Below are 19263 nucleotides of genomic sequence, written 5' to 3'. Positions count from 1 at the left end.
AACCTGCACGCTATAATTTCATTATCAATTTACTGTTTAACCTTAATAGAGCAAGGGTTTAACGTCCATATGATACTGCCCATTATATAATATCATGGGCGAACTGTTGGCTTGAGAATGCTTAATGTTATGTTAATACACTACAAAGGTCGTGGGTTCGAATCCCACCTGGGTATTCTTTTCACAGAGCTCGGGTAAGTACTTGGTATGCAATGCTTACACATATCGGTTTATATAGGTAAAACCAAATATCCTTTATCCCCGATGCAAATTTCCATCTATTGAATGTTTATACATCTTTTAAAAAAACAAAAAAACATTGCGGTTCCATCTCGCAGCATCTCCAATAATTCTTAGAATCCCCCGCCCCTAATTAAAGTCAAACCACTGGGTGCTAATAATGACGGAAATTGTAAGTGTAGGCCCTCTATTCATTAGTCGCTGGCAGTATGCGCAACAATTTGTGTCTGACGACTTTACTATTATGACACACAAAAGGTCTTCAAGCACAAAGTGTTTACAGTGTATTGAACGACATGACAATGGATCCAACTTTCTGACATACAACACATACAAGGCTTCGCTTAGTAACAACGGCTGATTGATGGTGAAGTGTTCATTCGACTGTGGATATTTAATATACGGGACTAGTGTAGTGGTGGTTGTTCAGTTGGTCTTCTTATGAATTTCCAAATGCAGCTAGTGAACCCGTAGTCTATACATTATCACCAGACATGCTTATTAATTTGGATATTATATCGTCAAGTCCAGCCATATCTTCAAGGCAATGAAGTTGGCAACATTTTACGAGATAGCAGTGGCCAGCAAAACTACACGAGGAAACTGCAGCCCAACTGACGGTAGCTGCAAAAACTCTCGTCGTGCAACAAACTTGTGAAAACAGTTATGATATAATTGTTGACAGTGTGGTGGGCCTACTGTGACAGATTAGCTAAACTCGAAGAATGGAGGTTGACTATTATTATATAGAGGGATAACATTGGATTGACGTGCACAGTATGTGGCATAACTCCTCCAATAAGTCGGCTGCCTCCTCGAATCGCAAGGGTCCGACTCCTGCATCCTCGTCGAGTAAAGGGAAGTCAGCTAGTTCAAAGTGAGTTTTCAGATCACGAATAGCATGTGACAATTGGACATCAACAATTTTGTTTCAATGTTTATGTTGTTATTTTTGTAGATGGTATCGTTTTAGAATGTTGTAGTGTCTTGCCTTGCCTTCCAACCCTGTGACCCCGGTTCGAATCCCACCGGGCCGCTATGCGGAATATTATGTTCAGTTACTGTCATTTTGTTTTCGTGCATGATATGTTTGGACGTTTTCAATTTTCACACACAAACATTGAAGGTTTTTTTGTAATTGAGTGGCAGGTTCGACTCGAAGCTTTAGCGGTGGTCCGGCCAAATGCCGGTTGGAACGTCAGCGGACAGTCCATCTGAAACACATTGCCAGATATGGTCCGGCTGACCAGTAAAAACAAAATAACCACAACGGTATGACAGTTCTAATCGAAACGAGTCCCCCTTAATATTTCTGAAAATTCGCAAGGTTGTAAACCCTCATTGTAACATATCTGCCAAATATTCTAAGGGTCAGCCAAACACAAAACAAGTATCAAACATTTGCTTTCATCCAAAACCCACACGAAAATCAGAGCACTATAGTCATCGTTACTTCCTCGTTGGTTTCAGAGGTCAAGTTGGTATCAAAGCTCACATGTTACTATGGAAACGGTAAACCATATTGTCGCCATTGAAACTTGACCTTTTTAAACTCTACACAAAACTATCAACTGGACCCTTGATTCCTTAAGACAACATCCTATAGTTGATATTAAATATATCGTTTTTGACATAGCTGGACGAAATGTTTATTTTCATTCAGGCAAAGTACACGCAGGCTAACATGGCAATGTGTACACAGCCGGGTTCAATTTCAAATTTGATACAGGTCCACGTCTGTTGTAATTGGCTTGTATTAAAGACAATGGACACTATTGATAATTGTCAAAGACCAATCCCCTCACTTGGTGTATCTAAACATAATTATGCATAAAATAACAAACCTGTGAAAATTTGAGCTCAATCGGTCGTCGAAGTTGCGAGATAATAATGAAAAAAGAAACACCCTTGTCACACGAAGTTGTGTGCTTTCAGATGCTTGATTTCGATACCTCAAATTCTAAACTTGAGGTCTCGAAATCAAATTCTTGGAAAAATACTTCTTTCTCGAAAACTACGTCACTTCAGAGGCGTTTCTCACAATGTTTTATACTACCAACCTCTCCCCATTACTCGTTATCGGGTGAGGATTTATGATAACAATTATTTGAGTAATTACACTGCCTTTAATATGGTGGAGTATTAGGTGGCTGAAATTTGCATAAATTCAAAGAGACCGTAGGAAGTAATATACAGGTGTTACTAGAAACTTGCTGTGACACCATGTGTATTTTGGGTTGGCCCTGAAATGAGCCTTTGTGGTATCGATGTTTCAAACATTGTACCCCACTCGTCTTCGGAGCTAAGGGCCACTTTACAGGCAATCCCAAATCAAAAACACAGAATTCATTCACATTTTGAGTGTTTTATTCTCATAATTATCTTGTAAATCCTACGACTCTGTTTGTCAAAAGATTTATGCTTCAAGAAAGAGATGCAGGCTCTAAAAAAAATCAAATCAAAGCAGTTTAATAAAAATGCTTGATGTCAATGCATCAATCCGACTAAATGAGCTCCTACTGTGGGTGATCTCAGCTCACCCACAACTCCTTCTGTCCTCTTTAACGAAGCGCAGGATTCAGATGACCGAGTAGGCCCAAATTGCATATCACTGGGTCACGGTATTCCAATCTTATCTAAGCCCAAAGATGTTTTCATGTGAAGTGCCATATGGGAGGGAAGTCCAAAGATGTTTTTTGTGAAGTGCTATTATGGGAAGAAATAATTGGAGGTTGAGGCTACATGTACATGAGTCAAATAAGCCTTTGTTTGACAAAAACACAATATTGAGTAAATCTGTCTTTCAAATGCGTTACAAATGGCAACTTCAAAGTGCCCGCAGCTATAGGCACAAATAAATACCCGACGATCTTTTATCAAGGATATCATGTCCGCGAACGATGTCAATCTTTAATTAAAACACAGTTAAATGGCACTAATTAACCGTACATTATAAATGAACTTTAGACTGAAATAGGTAGACACCATAGAAGCCTTTATAAGCTTGAATCGAACGCGTTACCATGCAGATACATAATCATGCGGTAAATTGCAACGCCCAAACGAGTGCGAAAGAAGACGAAGCAAGGCCATGTGCCAAAATGGCGGCTTCCTTGTACCGGTAGCACCGGTACACGTTTAAAGAGAAATGTTGTCTTTAAAAGATCCGAGCTGAACGGAATATCGATAAGTCAACCATAAACACACCGTTAATATTGATCCAGCCTTTTGTTTGGTCCGTTGCAGTGAAATGCTGGATATGATAAGATTACATGATACCGTTTGTCTGCAAAGTGACTTTGCACTGGAGCGTTTTATTTAGCCGCTTGGTGTTTCGTACACAAAACAGGACCTTGAGTCGGAGATGTGGTCCTTAAGGTGTTCAAAGTGAATTAAAGGTTCTGGGCACCGACCCCTACATTTCACAAAACAATATTAAGCCAACATTTTATAGAATGTTTACTGTGTGGTTTTAGATTGTCATACGAACATGATGAGTTCTCCTTTACTTGCTTTTTAGTGTTTGAACATATTTGACTAATTCTTCCAAAAGTCTCATAATAGGATGTAACCAACTGGTAGAAATGCAATTGTTGTGGTTGGGCACGGACGTCACTAATATGCCGGACAGTTTGTTTTACCCACATCATGAGCTTGACGAAGAAACACAACCGAAACGCACAACTTTCGCTGCCCACTATTAAAACAAAATTACATCACATAATACCCACAAGCAGAGACACAGCTTACAAAATGCTGATTATAATGACATTTGCCTGCGGTTAAATGATGTTTACTTGTGAAACACGTCATCTGTTTGTTATAGGGCTGGTGTCTGACAACAGTAGCATTGTTAATGGAAACAGGGTTAACGCCGTTTAGAGTGATGTTTGCACACAGTAATGGAATTAATGTAATGCTAGAAAATAAGCGTTGGAGAAACTGCAAAATGAGAAAGCACCATTGATCTACAACAGTTTCAAAGGCGGGTGTGTTTGGGTGGGGGTAATAATGGTTCTGAGAGGGGGCTCCAAACTCCTTGCTTTTTGATGGTTTCTCTCGTCTAAAACGCATATCTCTTTACATCTAATCAGTGTCTGTATAATGACCTTGTTTGATACAAAATCCGAAATGCTCATGATAATGGCCTCAGATCTCATACTGATCTCATCCCAGGCTGCATGCCCCATCCCCAAAACTAGCAATGCCGCTCTTTTAGTTCCTTCTGCTCAGGGACTCACTAATGTGGAACTCTCTTCCCATTAACCATTAGGGAAGCGCCATATATCTCTGTCATCTTCAAATTGTTGCAAGACTCATCTTGTTTGCATACGCCTGTTAAAACCGAACATTTTGTTCTGTGCCACTATTGTCTTTGTATAGTTTTCTTAGATCTGTCAATAAGTGCTATACATAAACGTTAATTTAAACAAAACTAACCCTAATTTCTGCTTCAATGTGTTTTCATTTTGCAGGGTGAAAGCAGAGCCTTGGGAAACGCTGAGGGGATGGAGTGGTGATCATGATGGATGTGACATCGAGTCCATTGGTAAGTTGATATTGGACCCATTTTGTACTGTAAGCACTAAATTTAGGTTAATCGGTCAAAATAGACATTATAATCTTTGATTGGAACCTTTGTGATAATCAAATCGTAAATCTGTTGCGTGGTCAGGTAGCAAGAATGTTATAGTCTACATATAAATATCTTAAATTAATTACTATTCAGATTACAACGCAGGTTTAGTAAAATCTTGCGCAGGCTTGTCATTGTCAGCTGTTCAAATTCACATGTTCCTTTTCCCCTATTTCTTGAAAACTGAAATAATAACTGTAGAATTATGGTTAAGCAGAATTATGGTTAAGTGTAATTGGGTTGACTCATGGGATTATTATTTTCCCAATTGCGACGATACATTCGTAAATTCAATATCGACCTATATCTTCAGCTGTTAACATAATATTGGTTATCTATTAACTTTCATTGGTTTTTAAAATAATTTTAATAACCTGCAGATATTGATGCGTGGTCCAAGAAACAAAACAAGAAGAAAAAAGGTGAGATGTGAGAAATTGTAATTATTGTACACAATTCTTTAAGAAATTACAAAATATGTATATTAATTTGCCATATTCCCTAGAATATTTTGACAAAAATAAACCTGGATAAAGAGTTTTAGCCTGCATTATATAACTTGGATATTATTTAAAAACTTGTTAATACTATGGAATATTTCAATACGGTTGTCCTCTTCGGCTTAAATAGTTGTCTTGCTTCTCGCTATTATTAAATTGGAAAAATATAATTAAAAAAGCATTAAGATAACAAAGCTAATGCCAAGTTGTAAGTATCCGGATGTTAATCCCCACACGTGTTATGAGGCATTTTCCTTCACATGAATGGGTTTTATGTAACATTAAAGTGATGTAACTGTCATAAAAAATGATGATGATGGAACATTACGCAGACGGGTAACAAAACCCAAACACATTAAGTGGCAGTTTGTCTCCCATGAATGGCTTTTAGTGTGACATTAAAAACGGATGGGACAGTTATAATGATGAGATATCACAGTGGTGTTTTATACAACGGCATATTAATGCCAAACAATCTGACAAAGTCGGCCGCCGTAGGTCGAGTGGGTCACTGATGAAAACTTTGTACCCTGTTCGTGGTTGCCCTGTAATTTAATTCATTACGACAGTACGAAGCACAATGATGGCACTCCACAGCCTGAGCTGTTGTATTTTCAAGCAAGTGTTTTTTTGTTGTTGTTTTTTTGCAACAACCTGGAAAAACCATTCTCATAGTTACCTTGACGTTCGTTCTTGCTATCAGTCTTGATTGTTGCTCTCTTTTTTATTTCGAATATTAGGCATGAAGGATATAAACACGCTCTGCGTGACTGCCAATGAACGAAACACTCGTGAATGATTTTATTTGGAAGCTGACTTTTCCTTTAAACAAACTTACTAAGGAAACCACTGTTTTGTATGCATAGTCTTAATTGATTAATATATTTTGGGCGTTCAAGTTGGCCTAATGGTTTTCTCCCCTGCCTTTCACTTCTGTGACCCGGTTCGAATCCCGGTTTGGACTGTGGTTTGGGTTTTAATTCCCTAAGGGTCCGAAAATATCTTTCGGACCCTGACATGGAATCCTGAGCCCAATTTAATAAAGCTGTTAAGCTGAAAATACTTATTAGCAAATTTGTTTGCTATAAGCAAAACATGAGTGGGCACCAACGGATCACAATTAAACGACGTAAACTTTATGGAATTTTGTCTTGTAAACGGTTTCTGTTAAATAAAAAGGAAGGTACACGTTTGGTAATTACTCAAAACAAATATTAACTTAAAAACTGACTTGGTAACGAGCATTGGAGAGCTGTTAGTATAAAACAATTGTGGGAAACGACTCCCTCTGAAATGTCATAGATTTTTAAATAGAGGTATATTCTTACTGAAATAATAAAAGACTTCCAGCTAGAAGTATTATTCCTATATGAAAGCACATATTATTCGTCTAACAAGGGTGTTTTTTCTTTCACCTATTCTCCCAACTCCGATGACCAATACAGCTCAAATTTTCACAGGTTTTGTTCTTTTATGCATATGTTGAGATACACACTGTGAGAACACTGGTCTTTGACAATTACCAATAGTGTTTGTTCGTGCTTAGTAAGTTGTTAATGCTTACTGCAGGCCTTATGATTGGGTCCACGTCAGAACAATCTAATTGGAGTGTCATACGAAGCAGGTACAATTAATCAGATGCTCACCATGATTTGGTCCAAATCCAAGTTAAAATATGAAAAACATTTTCTCCTTTAGATACTACGAAAAGCACCCAAAATGAAGGTTGGCAACCGTATCTTTGTTGGACAAGTACACACTGCTCAACAATCGAAGATTTCGAAGATTTCGTCAGCAGCAGTCTCTCAGCAAACCTAAAACCTACACCGAAAAGTGCTCCCTCAACGACCAAAGATGGGACGTCGGATAAAACAATTTTTTTAAGTAGGACACGAGAAGTTAATAAAGGCGTTCAAAATGTTCTCAAATCAGAAAACCCGGATTCCGGTGGTACACAGAAATCGATCGTGGATCGGACCGAACGTGCAGATTCTGATGATGGTAGCTCAATGGTAGGTCGTGCAATCTCGACAGCGTACACGGAGTCCGAGTGCCCCCATGGACCGGGTGCTGATGACACGGGTAGCAATGAAAGTGTTGGTACATGGGCAACCCCAGAAGAAGGTACCGGAAAAGTGGCCGCAAGACCCAGCTGTGGTGTGCGAAGTGCCCCACCCACGCGACCGCCTGACAGGACGGAAAGTAAGAGTAGAAAAATTGCCTCCGCAAACTCGACCGCCGATGGCGGAAACAGATCGTCCAAGATGCGCCGTGTGGCGATCCGAAACTCCGCCGCAAAATCAACGGTGGATTTGAAACGGCTGACCCTAGACATCCCATCACCTCCCCCACCTCAAAACGTCAGATTATCTTATACAAATTCAAATCCCAAAGGAGCTGAAGACGAAACAGGTAACCTATCTGGGTCTCCTGTTCGTAGAGACTCTGGCGAGAGTCAGATTCATAGTCCAAGTGGAGACAGTAAGATGAATTCATCACCGGCAGATAAATCAGCAGTTCTCAGGCTGATGGAGGAGCGGTTGAAACGGAGCAGTGCTTCCTCCAGTCTCGGCTTTGATTTTCCAAACTCAGGCAGTGTGAGCGTTGGTGATCTGCTGTCCAGTAAACCGCGGCTTGTCCACCGGCTCGGCCCGGTGGGTCTGTCCAGCGAGCGAGACCCGAACGTCTACGCAGCTCTAATCGGTGGTATCTCCGAACGCGAAGAAACCATATCTCCTTGGACACAGGCAGGAGGAAGTGCGACTTTAGACAGTGCAATAAAGAATAAAACAGACTCAATAGTCGGACAATCAGGGGTCACTCAGAATGGGTTTAGAACTAAGGACACCAGCAGGTCAGTTTTGCCTTCTCTGCCCGGAACTAAAAGCCCGGGGTCTGGTGTGTCATTGACGTCACCCTCACAGATGGACAGTGGATCTAACGGGGAGAGTGCAATGATGCATTTGAAGCAGAGGTCACCTGGAGGGAGTGTAGATGGCGTGCCTACCTGTAGCACTGCGTCGGCAGAAGAGGCGAGATTAATTAAGGTGGGTACATCTTTACAGATCATTGTCATTGCTCCCACCATCTTGGTCGTGTTCCTTGTATCTAACAACAGCAATGAATGATAACATTTGTTGTACAAAAAGGATTCTGGCTATTTCTCATTCCAACCTCGTTTTGGTTACATTGATTTGAATTAGAGAAAATGGCCACAAGATGGCCACACCGCGATAAAGGTCATGATAAGGACATTGTCATACTGATGATTTTCTAAATATTGATGTGTTTGCATTATTGAAGAGATCTTTTTGCTATTTCAAATACGAATAATTATTATTGTATGAACATCCTGTTTGTACTTTAAATCTGGTTCGGCCTGGTTACTGATTTTAAGTTGCCGAACTTTTATTTGTATAATTCAAAGACAAGTTAAAGTTTTAGAAATTATAAAGCTGGATTTCGTATTTGTTAAAGGTACCGCTTCTTGTTGTGTTACATGTATAAAGATTGTGTTTTAGGGCCTAAGTCTTTTTTTTGTGCGATCCAACAGTATTTCCTTTTACACTTGTTACACGCTTCTTGGGTTTATGCTTTTAGATAAAGCGCTATAAAGTTGTGTTGTATGCTGTCATATAGTTATCATTACTAACATTGTCTTGAATTACATTGGTCAAATATTCATCTTCAAATAAACATTTGTTAATTGGTTTGAATAACTGTATTAACTGTTGCAAGCCCATAATAACAGTAATGATGATTTAATTTTTGCAATAAGGTTTTTATATTCCGTGCAACTTTACATTGCTCAAGAAAAGGAAACTGCCTAACTTTATAAAATTTTATCCATCTCCGTTGTCACGATCGTACAGAGTCAGCAGCGAATTCTAGATTTGATACAAAATACCACCATGCTGATGGATCCCCGATATTACGGTGGCCTCGTAAGTCCATCTACAAAAGGTTGAAGTGTCTGGTGGCGTTTTTCGAATCACTCAAAAATGTGTCTTCTGAACATTCATTTTGTTTTCTTCTAAGACCTTCTATACTCCGTACTTTGCCTTGCTCCGGGAAGACTGTCTCTGCACCAAGTCCAGGCCTCATCCTAAGCCCTGGTTCACATTATTCTTTCTTTCCAGTGACTTTTGATTTGATCTGTAGGGATGATTTTCAGTGTTTCACAAATTTGTACACCATCTTTGCATCGAATACCTATTGGTTATTGGAATCACCACTTTGTGCAAGACGAAACTGTTGTTCTTTTGAGAATGTACTTGGGATTCACGTCCCTTTTTAAGCGCTTTCTCAAATCGGTGCATGTTTGAAGTGATTTTTAAGTTCTCTTCTTGTTTTTATAAATTAAAAAACGTAATTCAAATTGTGCAATGCACAAATATTTTGTCGACAGGAAATTCCTTTATTATCTGTTTTGGTACCCGTTTGCTTCTTCCACATTCCCCCCTCCCCATCAATGGGTGATGATTTTGTTTTTCTACACACTTATAATTATCATAGGCCTAGTTTAAACGAAGACCATTTTTATGTTATTGAATTTCCACTGCTCAATGATTTGTCACGCACAATATTTACCTTATGTAACAATTTGTGTGGTTTGTGATTTGTGTTTAAAATTTTCAAATTAAGATCTCAAAAATTATCTGAAGGAGATGTCAACTTGGCTGTTATTGTTTTTAAAGAAGTTGTCTTTACTGTTGCGTTCGGAATAATGTCAACAGAGGGCGCTTAGAGAACCAGAAGTTGTTTTATGATTGTTTTCTGTATATTTACCATCCGGATCACAGAAGACGCTCAATTGTGCAATATCAAGATGTGACAGAGGTGCAGCAGAACTCCCTAAAGGAAACATGCCGCAGGTATTGTCCCTCGTCTGACTGGCATTGCTGTGTACTAACCCTATTACCATAGGTCTTGCACCTAGACCCATCATCTAACAACGACGACTATTTTAGTTTTGTGTTCATAAATATTATAACATTAAGCATGCTTAGTCGTCATTTATCATCATTCAAACCTTTAATTAAAAGAAATGTTCTGCCTTAAAGCAAAAGAAGGCCGCACCACCATGTGTGTATAAGAAGTACTTATGGGGTTGTCCTGGTTAATTTGACATAAGCTTCTGAAGCGAACACAAACCACATTTTGTTTGTGTGTTGTAAATATAACTAGAATGCCTTGAATTGCTTACGTTTGCCTCCAATTGACATTGTTGATGGACTTGTAAAATAATCAGTGAACACTGCATCGTCAGTCTTCAATGAATGACCCCATTACGTCATTCTTAAATTACACCACTACGTCATTCTTCACTCTACACTGGATCCAACCCATCCTCAGCATGCATGACCTAAACATTATATACTTCTTAATACCTAACCGAGTTATTATTTCCATCATTAGAGTTTTCCCTAATACATGTTAAAACAAATTGCTCCTAAAAATCAGTAATTCTTATTTGAACGCGGACAATGTTTTTGAAAGATTTTTGGCTTACTTCACCGACTCTCAACTACCCACAAACCTTGACCAATATTTATTATTATTTATTTATTATTTATTTGGCAATTCACATACAAATACAAAAATACAAATAATTTATACGTGAAGGATAAAACTCTTAAAAACATTAAATATATAAATATATACATCTGGATTGGAAAACAGTAAAAAGGGGGATACATCAAGATATAAAAGAGGAGGACAGGCAGTAAAAGAAAAGACAAAGTACTACACGACTGAGGATAACATAAAGACAACAACAATCCAAATTTGCCAGGACTGACAAAAGTGCCTGCACTGTCACCAAGAGGTGTGTCAGTCCAACCTGGAAGGACAAGAGACAAAAAGACAAACAATTTCACATAACAAACAGGTTAACGAACAAACACAAACAAACAAACAAACAAACAAACAAACAAAAACACACAAAAACAAACAAAAACAAACAAACAAACAAACAAACAAACAAACTAGCGAGAAAAAAAAGACAAACAGGCAATTAAATACACTCAACCACAAACATTACAAACAAACATGCAAACTAAACAAGACACAAATTAACAAATTACAAAGACAAAACAAAACATGGATGCCTAGTCTAGACTCATAAGGTTCATCTTGGCGTCTCTGTTTAAGGATCAGTCTAGTGGCTGGCCGTTGAATTTTTCTACAGCCGCAATATTTTTTTGTAAATATGGATTCCAAATTGGAGTGCAATAGTCTAACACAGGCAAAACCAGATACTTATACAAATGCAAGAGAGCTTCAAGTGATGAATGACCAGCTACACTGCGGATAAAACCAAGTAATCTATTGCACTTAGAAACTGTGTTTTGAACATGCATATCCCAAGACATATTATAAGACAATGTAACTCCAAGCAATTTTAGATTGTCAACTGTTTCTAGAGACTGGCCCTGCACATAGTAGGTAGGTTTAGTTCGAGATCTGCTACGGTTCAAAGATAAAACCTTACATTTGGAAATATTTTGTAAAACTGTTTCATGTTCCTGCGAATTCACAGAGTGGTATATGAAGGTGTCATCTGCAAACTGACCAATGGAGGAATTTACATGAAGATGTAGGTCATTAACGTAGACGCTGAAAAGAAGTGGGCCCAAAACCGAACCTTGAGGAATTCCAGACTCCACTGGTATCCAGTCTGCAGAATGTCCCCCAAATACCACTCTTTGAAATCGATCACATAGAAAGGATTTGGTCCATGCTAAGAGATGTCCGGAAATACCATAAGTGAGTTCAAGTTTTTTTAACAAAGTCTGATGACAGAGACTATCAAAGGCTCTGCTGTAGTCCAAATAACCACGCTGGTAGGTATAAATTAATGAATTTAAAAAACACCTAAATATTTTGTGATGTTGTATTTATGCATGGCTGCTCACTTGAAGACGGAAAGTGATACGAAACGAAGGAATGATCACGAGGGAAAACCATCGAGGCCCAAGGTATGAACCCTTAATGGGGTACATTGTGTGACTGGTGCCCGGCAGGCTATTAACAACAAGCACAAAACACATTGACCATGATATTACCCCGCTTGGTCTTGCTCCCTGTGTAGCACAAACAGTTGCGAATAATAATTCGTAGTACACCCCAAGAGGGTCAGACTATTTTTGCACTTCACGCTGGCTAATTTGGCCGTTTTCGAAACTCCTGCTCCAGCCTATGAAGGCTCTGGCAATTTCTATAACACGATTCTGGCCCGAGCGTAAGCCAGAGCCACAGCAGGGAACGGTCGTTTCGGGAATGACCACATTTTTTGCAGGTAGAAGACACGTATTCAAAGAAGAAAAACTTTAAAAGAACAACAATTGTCACCATGTACTATCGTATACCAAATTTGTTAAGATTTGAAATTATGCACGTGTTTATCAAAAGTTGATGCTAGCTTTGTCCACAATAATGCTGGCAATGTTTTGTTAAAACCTTAGCACTAACAGCCGCTTTAACGCTAACCCTCGAAAAGTTGTTTGCCTGTTGTTGATTGGTATAACATAGCACCGCACTGACAATCTAACCAAGCTTAGCTCGAATGCAGACATTGCAATATTTCAGTTTATTTGGTTTGTGTGTTTGGTTTCCACACTGAGGACTAATGGTTGTAAATAAAACTCACTCTCAAAGCAAACATATTATTACTGTTCAAGAATTATTTTGTTGTTATTAATACATTTTATGTATGTGTTTCAAACTTAAGATAACTAATGGATGATATCATGTATAATTGCTAACATCTCGTACCGTATTACATGTACAAGTAGTGAAACAATCAAATTGTTATAATGGCTGTTTTTTGAAATATTAATGTTTTACGCCGGATTTGTTTTAATAATGGGCTTACCTCGACGTGTGATATGCTGTATTAATGAAATGCAAAATAACTGTGTGGTGGTTTGTTGTTTGACGGACAAATTTAGAGCTGCTAACAGCAGAAATATGAAAGCGAGCTAACAGTTTGATTGCGTGCCGAGCAAACCGTGTCACTCACTCAAAACAAAACTAATGCATTTTTATGAACACGGGCATTAATGATGTGGAGCAGGAGCTTCGGCAATCACGAGCTTAAGGGAAAGTTAACGATTTGAAACTGTTGCGATTTTTTTTTAAACGACAAGTCCCAAATCCTCAAATAAACTTGTTTTGTGCTTTTGCATTAGGTTTATTTATAACGTCATTTTGGGCGAATATCTCAATTTTAAATGTTACTTTTCCAACAAGACGATTATCATGTTTGAGGAAATAAAATATGGCACACGTACAACTCAATGGTTGGGAGCAGCTTGGTCCCGGAAGTTCAAATACGCGCAAGACTTTCACAGTCTACTACGTGCTCTAAGCAGTGTCACTTTCTTTGGCGAAAGCGACATCAAAAACAAAAACTAAGCAAGCATAAGGTAAGAAAGATGCCTAATATTTTGCCCTGGTTCCTGCTTACGTCACTGAACACCAAATGGAGTTAAGATCACATTTCTAAACCACATTTCTTGTCACGTTGTTATTGCACTCTCTTTTTGGACGCACATCACAATAAAGAATTCCAGTCAACGATCCAGCAAGATCGAACGCATCGCTTCGGTAGCACTGGGCAAGAAACTTATCGCCAACTCCGGCGCAACTGTGGTGAGTCGGGACACGAAGCAGCAGTACTTAACAGAAGAAGTTTTCCTAAGCTTAATTATTAATTTTGTTTGCACAATTATTGTGTCGCGCCACTTATGTTGATTTTTTGAGGGTTTTTAGCATGCAGGTGAAGGGTAATGTGCTTTGAGTCACATTTTGTCGAACTGCATTTGCACGGGTTTTGTAGTTTTTAAGTTGATTTATACGGTGGAGGTCAAAGTTTACGTTACGATTTTTTGTATGTTCTCTACAAATTCAGTGATGTATGTGTTGAATCTAACGAACACATACATATGTACCAACAACTTACATTAGGAGACCAGACAGCGATATAGGAGACAGATGTACTTATGGTTTTGGCTGTATCATAATAATTGGTGGCTATGGCTGCAGCTAAAGACTGGGACTTGGACGTCCTATACCTCGAAACGGCGACCAAGCCGTAGCTGTTGCCGCCAAACTCAGACTCGGGAGTCCCGATTGTATTGTTGCCTTTGAAACACTTTGAATTGTTCTGTGTTCGATGGTCTGCATCATCCAAACTGTCACATTTAGTACACTTTGTGGTTCTTTGGTTTTCTTGTAATACTTGCACTTTAAACGGCAATATCGAGACATCGCTATTTAAGGAGTTTTTTCCTACAGGTTGTTTGGAGATATTATTGTTGAGGGTTGTCTCAAGACTATGCGGACCTTTTTGGACCTTTGGGACTTTTTGACATCGGCACCTTAGCACCTTTTGGGGCCTTGGCACCTGGCACCTTTCATAACATCTGAAATAATAAATTTACTAATAATACGTCCAACTTTTATTCCAATTTATATTACAGCATCGAGGCCCACCTGGATTCCGCCCTCTAGCGGGCAAGACTTCCTTACAGCGTGCAGTGGAGACAGCTCATAAGAAGATGCACGGACACCATTACTACCTCTTTACACATTCGGCAAATCCGCAGAATCCGGTAGGCATAAATTGATACAAATCCAAGCTATAAATGATTGGGTGCATGGGGGCCTTATTCCTCCAAAACAAACACAAATTTTAACGCGTAAAAGCACTGTCACACAAGGAAGGCAGTTTGTTTACAGGCAATTTGGAAGCAACAAACTGCGTTAAAGGAACACCTCGGTAGTAAAGCGGTTTTTCTAATAATTTCTTTACTGTCCCCAAGACAAGTGGAAATTAGCATTTGATGGCTTGTTCTTGTTCTTGATGGAGACTGCCTGCAACTGATTGCCTGTAAATTTCCTAGAGTGGCATGGCCCTAAGAATGCACAAAGTGAAGCATGTGTTGCCATTTCTGCACCCGCCTGCTAAGCTTGCGCATTATTCTAGTATTTTTTCCTGTAATCAAATAGTTGTTATTTTTCTTTCGTTCTTTGTTTGATATTCGGTTTTGGTGAAACATTACATTTTCAGCCGGTGGAATGGCAAGGGCTCCCAAAATATACGTCATCGGGTCATCCAAGTTCAGGTCACCAAGAGAGAGCGGGCTCTGGGAAGAGCCACCGATCAGATCGGAGCATCAACAATGCTTACGTGTGGAAAGAGCATCTCGAAGGTCAAATCAAGCAACAAAGGTCAACGTAAGAGAGGAATTAAAAATATTATCAGTTAAAAATCAATACTTCACGTTATTACTGGCTAACGGGAATTGGGGGCTTTGGTGGTGGAACCAAACATGTATAATTATTTGAATGGTGACAGTTAAAACTACTTGTTTTAATACAGCGGGTATCTTTTCTCATTAGTGATTGTTACTTTTTCGAAATAAACAATTGGGTGAAACTGAACGACTAGTGAAAATAATTTGTCAAATGACCTAAATAATCAATGTTCACAAAAAGGTTACAATACAATGTTCACGTTTTTACAGCAACGAACACAACATATATATAAGACCAAACTTAGTCTTCGCTTTGCGAATCATGTCTCTTCCATAAAGACTAAGAAACCGTACCCAGTCTCTATCCACTTCAACAGCCCCAATCATAGTGTCAATATATATTAACAAACATAGAAAAACCACAGCACTATTCAGTAGTTTTAGAACTGACTAATCGAATTGCACTTTAAGTTGTGTTATTTTTAAATGTTCATTATTAATATTTAATGCCACTTTTGCTCACTGAAAAAAATGTGATAAGTGGTTACTCTTGTTGATATCAGCTTTAATTTGGACTGCAAAAGGTTATTTCAGTTTACAGATCAGAGCGAAAAACATGTTAAGAGCAACTTGACCTAAAGTTTTTCAAAACTACTTTCTCATAGTTTTCTCCCAAAACATCAAGAGAGCGCCCCATTTGCTGAAGCATAATGTAAATATATATAGTCTCCTGAGGATGACTAGAGCAATCTAGTCGAAACGTTGAGACCAACCCAAGAACTGAGTCCGCGGTAGTACAGTTAATTACGATCCTTTAAGCTAAAGTAGTAGCCCACTCCCATTTCTATACCATACGCCCAGGTAATAGTTAATAATCAAGGACAGTTCTTTTCAGAACTTATAAGTCTCCCGAACACCCGAACAATCTACTCCGCTGTAGTAGAGTTAAACAAGACAGTTCTCTAAGAACAAACTCTACCTGGCAAGTAGATACACACATGGTGTTACCGCAAACCAAATATTGATACCTCACCACGCAATGCCTCAAATCATATATACATGTATGTAAATATTAATGTTTGCACGATTTAGCAGTTACTCTAGCTTGCAGTCTGAGTTCGTCTTGCATGTAGTCAATGACATTTCCAGAAAGTCCGTTTCTAAAATGGCACTACGGCTTTGACTAGATCTCCGTGTCCACCATGCATTGGAATATAGTTATCCATAGAGCACCCTTGGCAGCAGTCGTAGCCGTAGCTTTAGCCGCCAGTTCAGATACGGCCTATGAAGTATACACTTTATTATTTTATGTTGACAACAATAATGCATTTGTACACAAAGATACTATAGTGTCCCCACTTCCTTTATAATTTAGAACTGCACCGTATATGTCGAACACTGGAGCAACTAGTCACCAACAAACTAACCCACACTTCAACCAATCATCGTCATCCACGTCAGTTCCTCTAACACTCATGCCGACACGTGAGTTTTTGTGTTTCAAGTAGAGACTAACAAGTGTGTTTGTAGATCAGTGTGTTTACTGTAAATATTTATGTTATTTTACTAATTCGTGTTTTAGGCCAAGTAAAATGGATGACATGCTGCTCGTCCCCCCGCTCCGATTTTGGATGTCTCACCGATTGTTTTGCTTTTTTTGTGACACGGGGCCATCTTAGACATGGTGGTCATCTTAAGAGAACAAAACTCCAGACGAGCAACATGTTATTTATTTTACCTGGCCTCTCGGACATGGATGTATATTTCGACCATTGGTGCACATTCTACTAACTCCCGGGTCAGAGAATTGACCAGGATTCCTGGTCCCTGACCCCGTTTGGATCAGGCTAACCCAGAAACTGCTTTTAAAATTAACGTCATTTTAGCTCTGATTCTATGAATACTTGGCCTGATCCTGATAATTTTTGACACAGATTCCGGGTAACAATGACCCATAAACGAGTCAGGTTTATGGGCACATAGAACCGGGTCAAGTCTGACCAGGGAGTGGTTTAGAATGCATGGTTTACGTTCAAGTTGTATTTTATGCCTGTAATGCGTAATATTTTTCAGAAGTTAATACACTCCTGCATTGTTGAATTGAAATGACATGGTTTTTTTTGACAAAGTGATTGAGATTTGTTCAAATGTAGTGAAACTGAACTCCCCCTATCGAAGGTTTTCATTATAGTATGTCTGGCTTGCTTTTAATCCAACCTCCACAACGCCCAATAATTAATGTTTTATAATAATTAATTTAAAACAGAAACGCACAACAAAAGAAAACCCAACTCCAGTTTCAGTTGGGAGAACGTGCCACCAAGAAGGTCGACTTTTTCTCAACATACGACCGGAATGGCCACGCCATGACCAATAGGTAAGTAATAAGAGTTTTGCCTTCGGCCGGGGATGGTGCCCCACTAAATATTATGCAGATTAAAATTGTGACGACACAGCCCTGTCTTCGCTGCGAATGTTTCGTATGAGTTGAACACATTTCTATGGCGCTCTACAGTTAACACAGCGCCTCACAAGAAAATCTGCCTGGTTTCCTACTCCTTTTCGTTATCCTGTCCTGCTCTGTTTTATTAATTGTTTGGTTTTAACGTTTTTACACTGTAGGTTGAATTTTCCCTCGGAACACTCAATTCAGCCTTTGGTTGTCATGTGATTTTTAATCACATGAAATGAATGAATCACACAATGCAAAGTTTCAAAATTATATTTAAATGCATTACAATGTACCTCATTTTTCACGACTTACATACACATGTATGTACAATCATGTCAACATTGCATTAATGTGTTGTTAAATAATGTGTTCTATTAATTGTGAATGTGTTTTGCTTATCTTCACTATCCTATAGGGCATATCGTGTTTCCATCCAATTTTCATGTGCAATACCAATTTCATTGCTAAATTGTTGTGTTTTTATAAACATTCGATTTCCTCATCTTATAATCCCCTTTTTCCTTTATATTATACATGTATGATGTTTTGTTTGATTTCTTTTTTTGTAAAGTCTGATGTTTTGTTTGTAAATAACTTGTATTTTTTTCTTTTCATTGTTGAACTATAGGCCTACTTATTTTTGTGGATGAGTATTTAATTTTGTTTTATCATATAGAGCTTAATTCTAATCTTTTGTAACTGCTTAATATTTTAGTTTTAGGACCAGTAAAGGTTTTTGAATTTAATTTAATTTGCAATTATTATCATTGATCTCCCGATGCAATTGTTGAATCAGTGTTAAACTCATTGCTTAATTAATTGTGTTGTTTGTTTATTGACAGGACCAGAATAAATCCTAGATAGATGCATCTTCTTTGTGCTCTGAAATCCAAGACACCGTGGATGATATGTACCGTGAGAGGGCGCCCTACCATTCTGTTACCATGTTCAAAAGCAGGGAATGGTCACAATAGATCCCGTACATGACGTCACACGCCCAAATGGCGCCCTCACTGAGGTCAATGACAGGCCTGGAATTAAACGGAGGTCATGACCTCTGTTGCCTCTTGTCTTGGCCTTGGTGCCCCTTCAACAGTTTCCCATTGACTTAAATACTTTCCAATGGAAGTGCCCTTTGCAAAATGAATGACATTGCCCTTGCAAAGATGGAAT

General features: G+C 38.7%; 1 protein-coding gene across 7 annotated transcripts; it reads left to right on the top strand.

Annotated features, from left to right (window-relative positions):
• The first annotated feature begins 547 nt into the window (after positions 1-547).
• On the top strand, positions 548-19170 carry LOC117297617. Of its 7 annotated transcripts, XM_033780735.1 has the most exons (12): positions 548-1117; positions 4716-4789; positions 5257-5298; positions 7075-8423; positions 10179-10250; positions 12300-12356; positions 13945-14031; positions 14862-14993; positions 15452-15618; positions 17014-17123; positions 17905-18015; positions 18933-19170. In XM_033780735.1, the coding sequence occupies exons 1-11, from the start codon at positions 1020-1022 to the stop codon at positions 18006-18008; spliced, it is 2292 nt and encodes a 763-aa protein (XP_033636626.1). In that variant the 5' UTR covers positions 548-1019; the 3' UTR covers positions 18009-18015; positions 18933-19170. The 7 variants fall into 7 exon arrangements, with proteins under 7 accessions (XP_033636626.1, XP_033636628.1, XP_033636630.1 ...); XM_033780737.1 differs by lacking the exon at positions 10179-10250; XM_033780739.1 differs by lacking the exon at positions 13945-14031.
• The last annotated feature ends 93 nt before the right edge of the window (positions 19171-19263 follow it).

The sequence above is a fragment of the Asterias rubens genome, chromosome 12, assembly GCF_902459465.1.
Source record: "Asterias rubens chromosome 12, eAstRub1.3, whole genome shotgun sequence".
Taxonomy (NCBI): domain Eukaryota; kingdom Metazoa; phylum Echinodermata; class Asteroidea; order Forcipulatida; family Asteriidae; genus Asterias; species Asterias rubens.
This window is presented reverse-complemented; position numbering and strand designations above follow the sequence as displayed.

Bases quoted from the DNA above. Each gene is read 5' to 3' on its own strand.
- LOC117297617 (XM_033780735.1), top strand. From the start codon at position 1,020: ATGTGGCATAACTCCTCCAATAAGTCGGCTGCCTCCTCGAATCGCAAG. The intron at 4,790-5,256 runs GTAAGTTGATAT...AATAACCTGCAG, and splicing joins ATGTGACATCGAGTCCATTG to ATATTGATGCGTGGTCCAAG. The intron at 10,251-12,299 runs GTATTGTCCCTC...GCTCACTTGAAG, and splicing joins CTAAAGGAAACATGCCGCAG to ACGGAAAGTGATACGAAACG.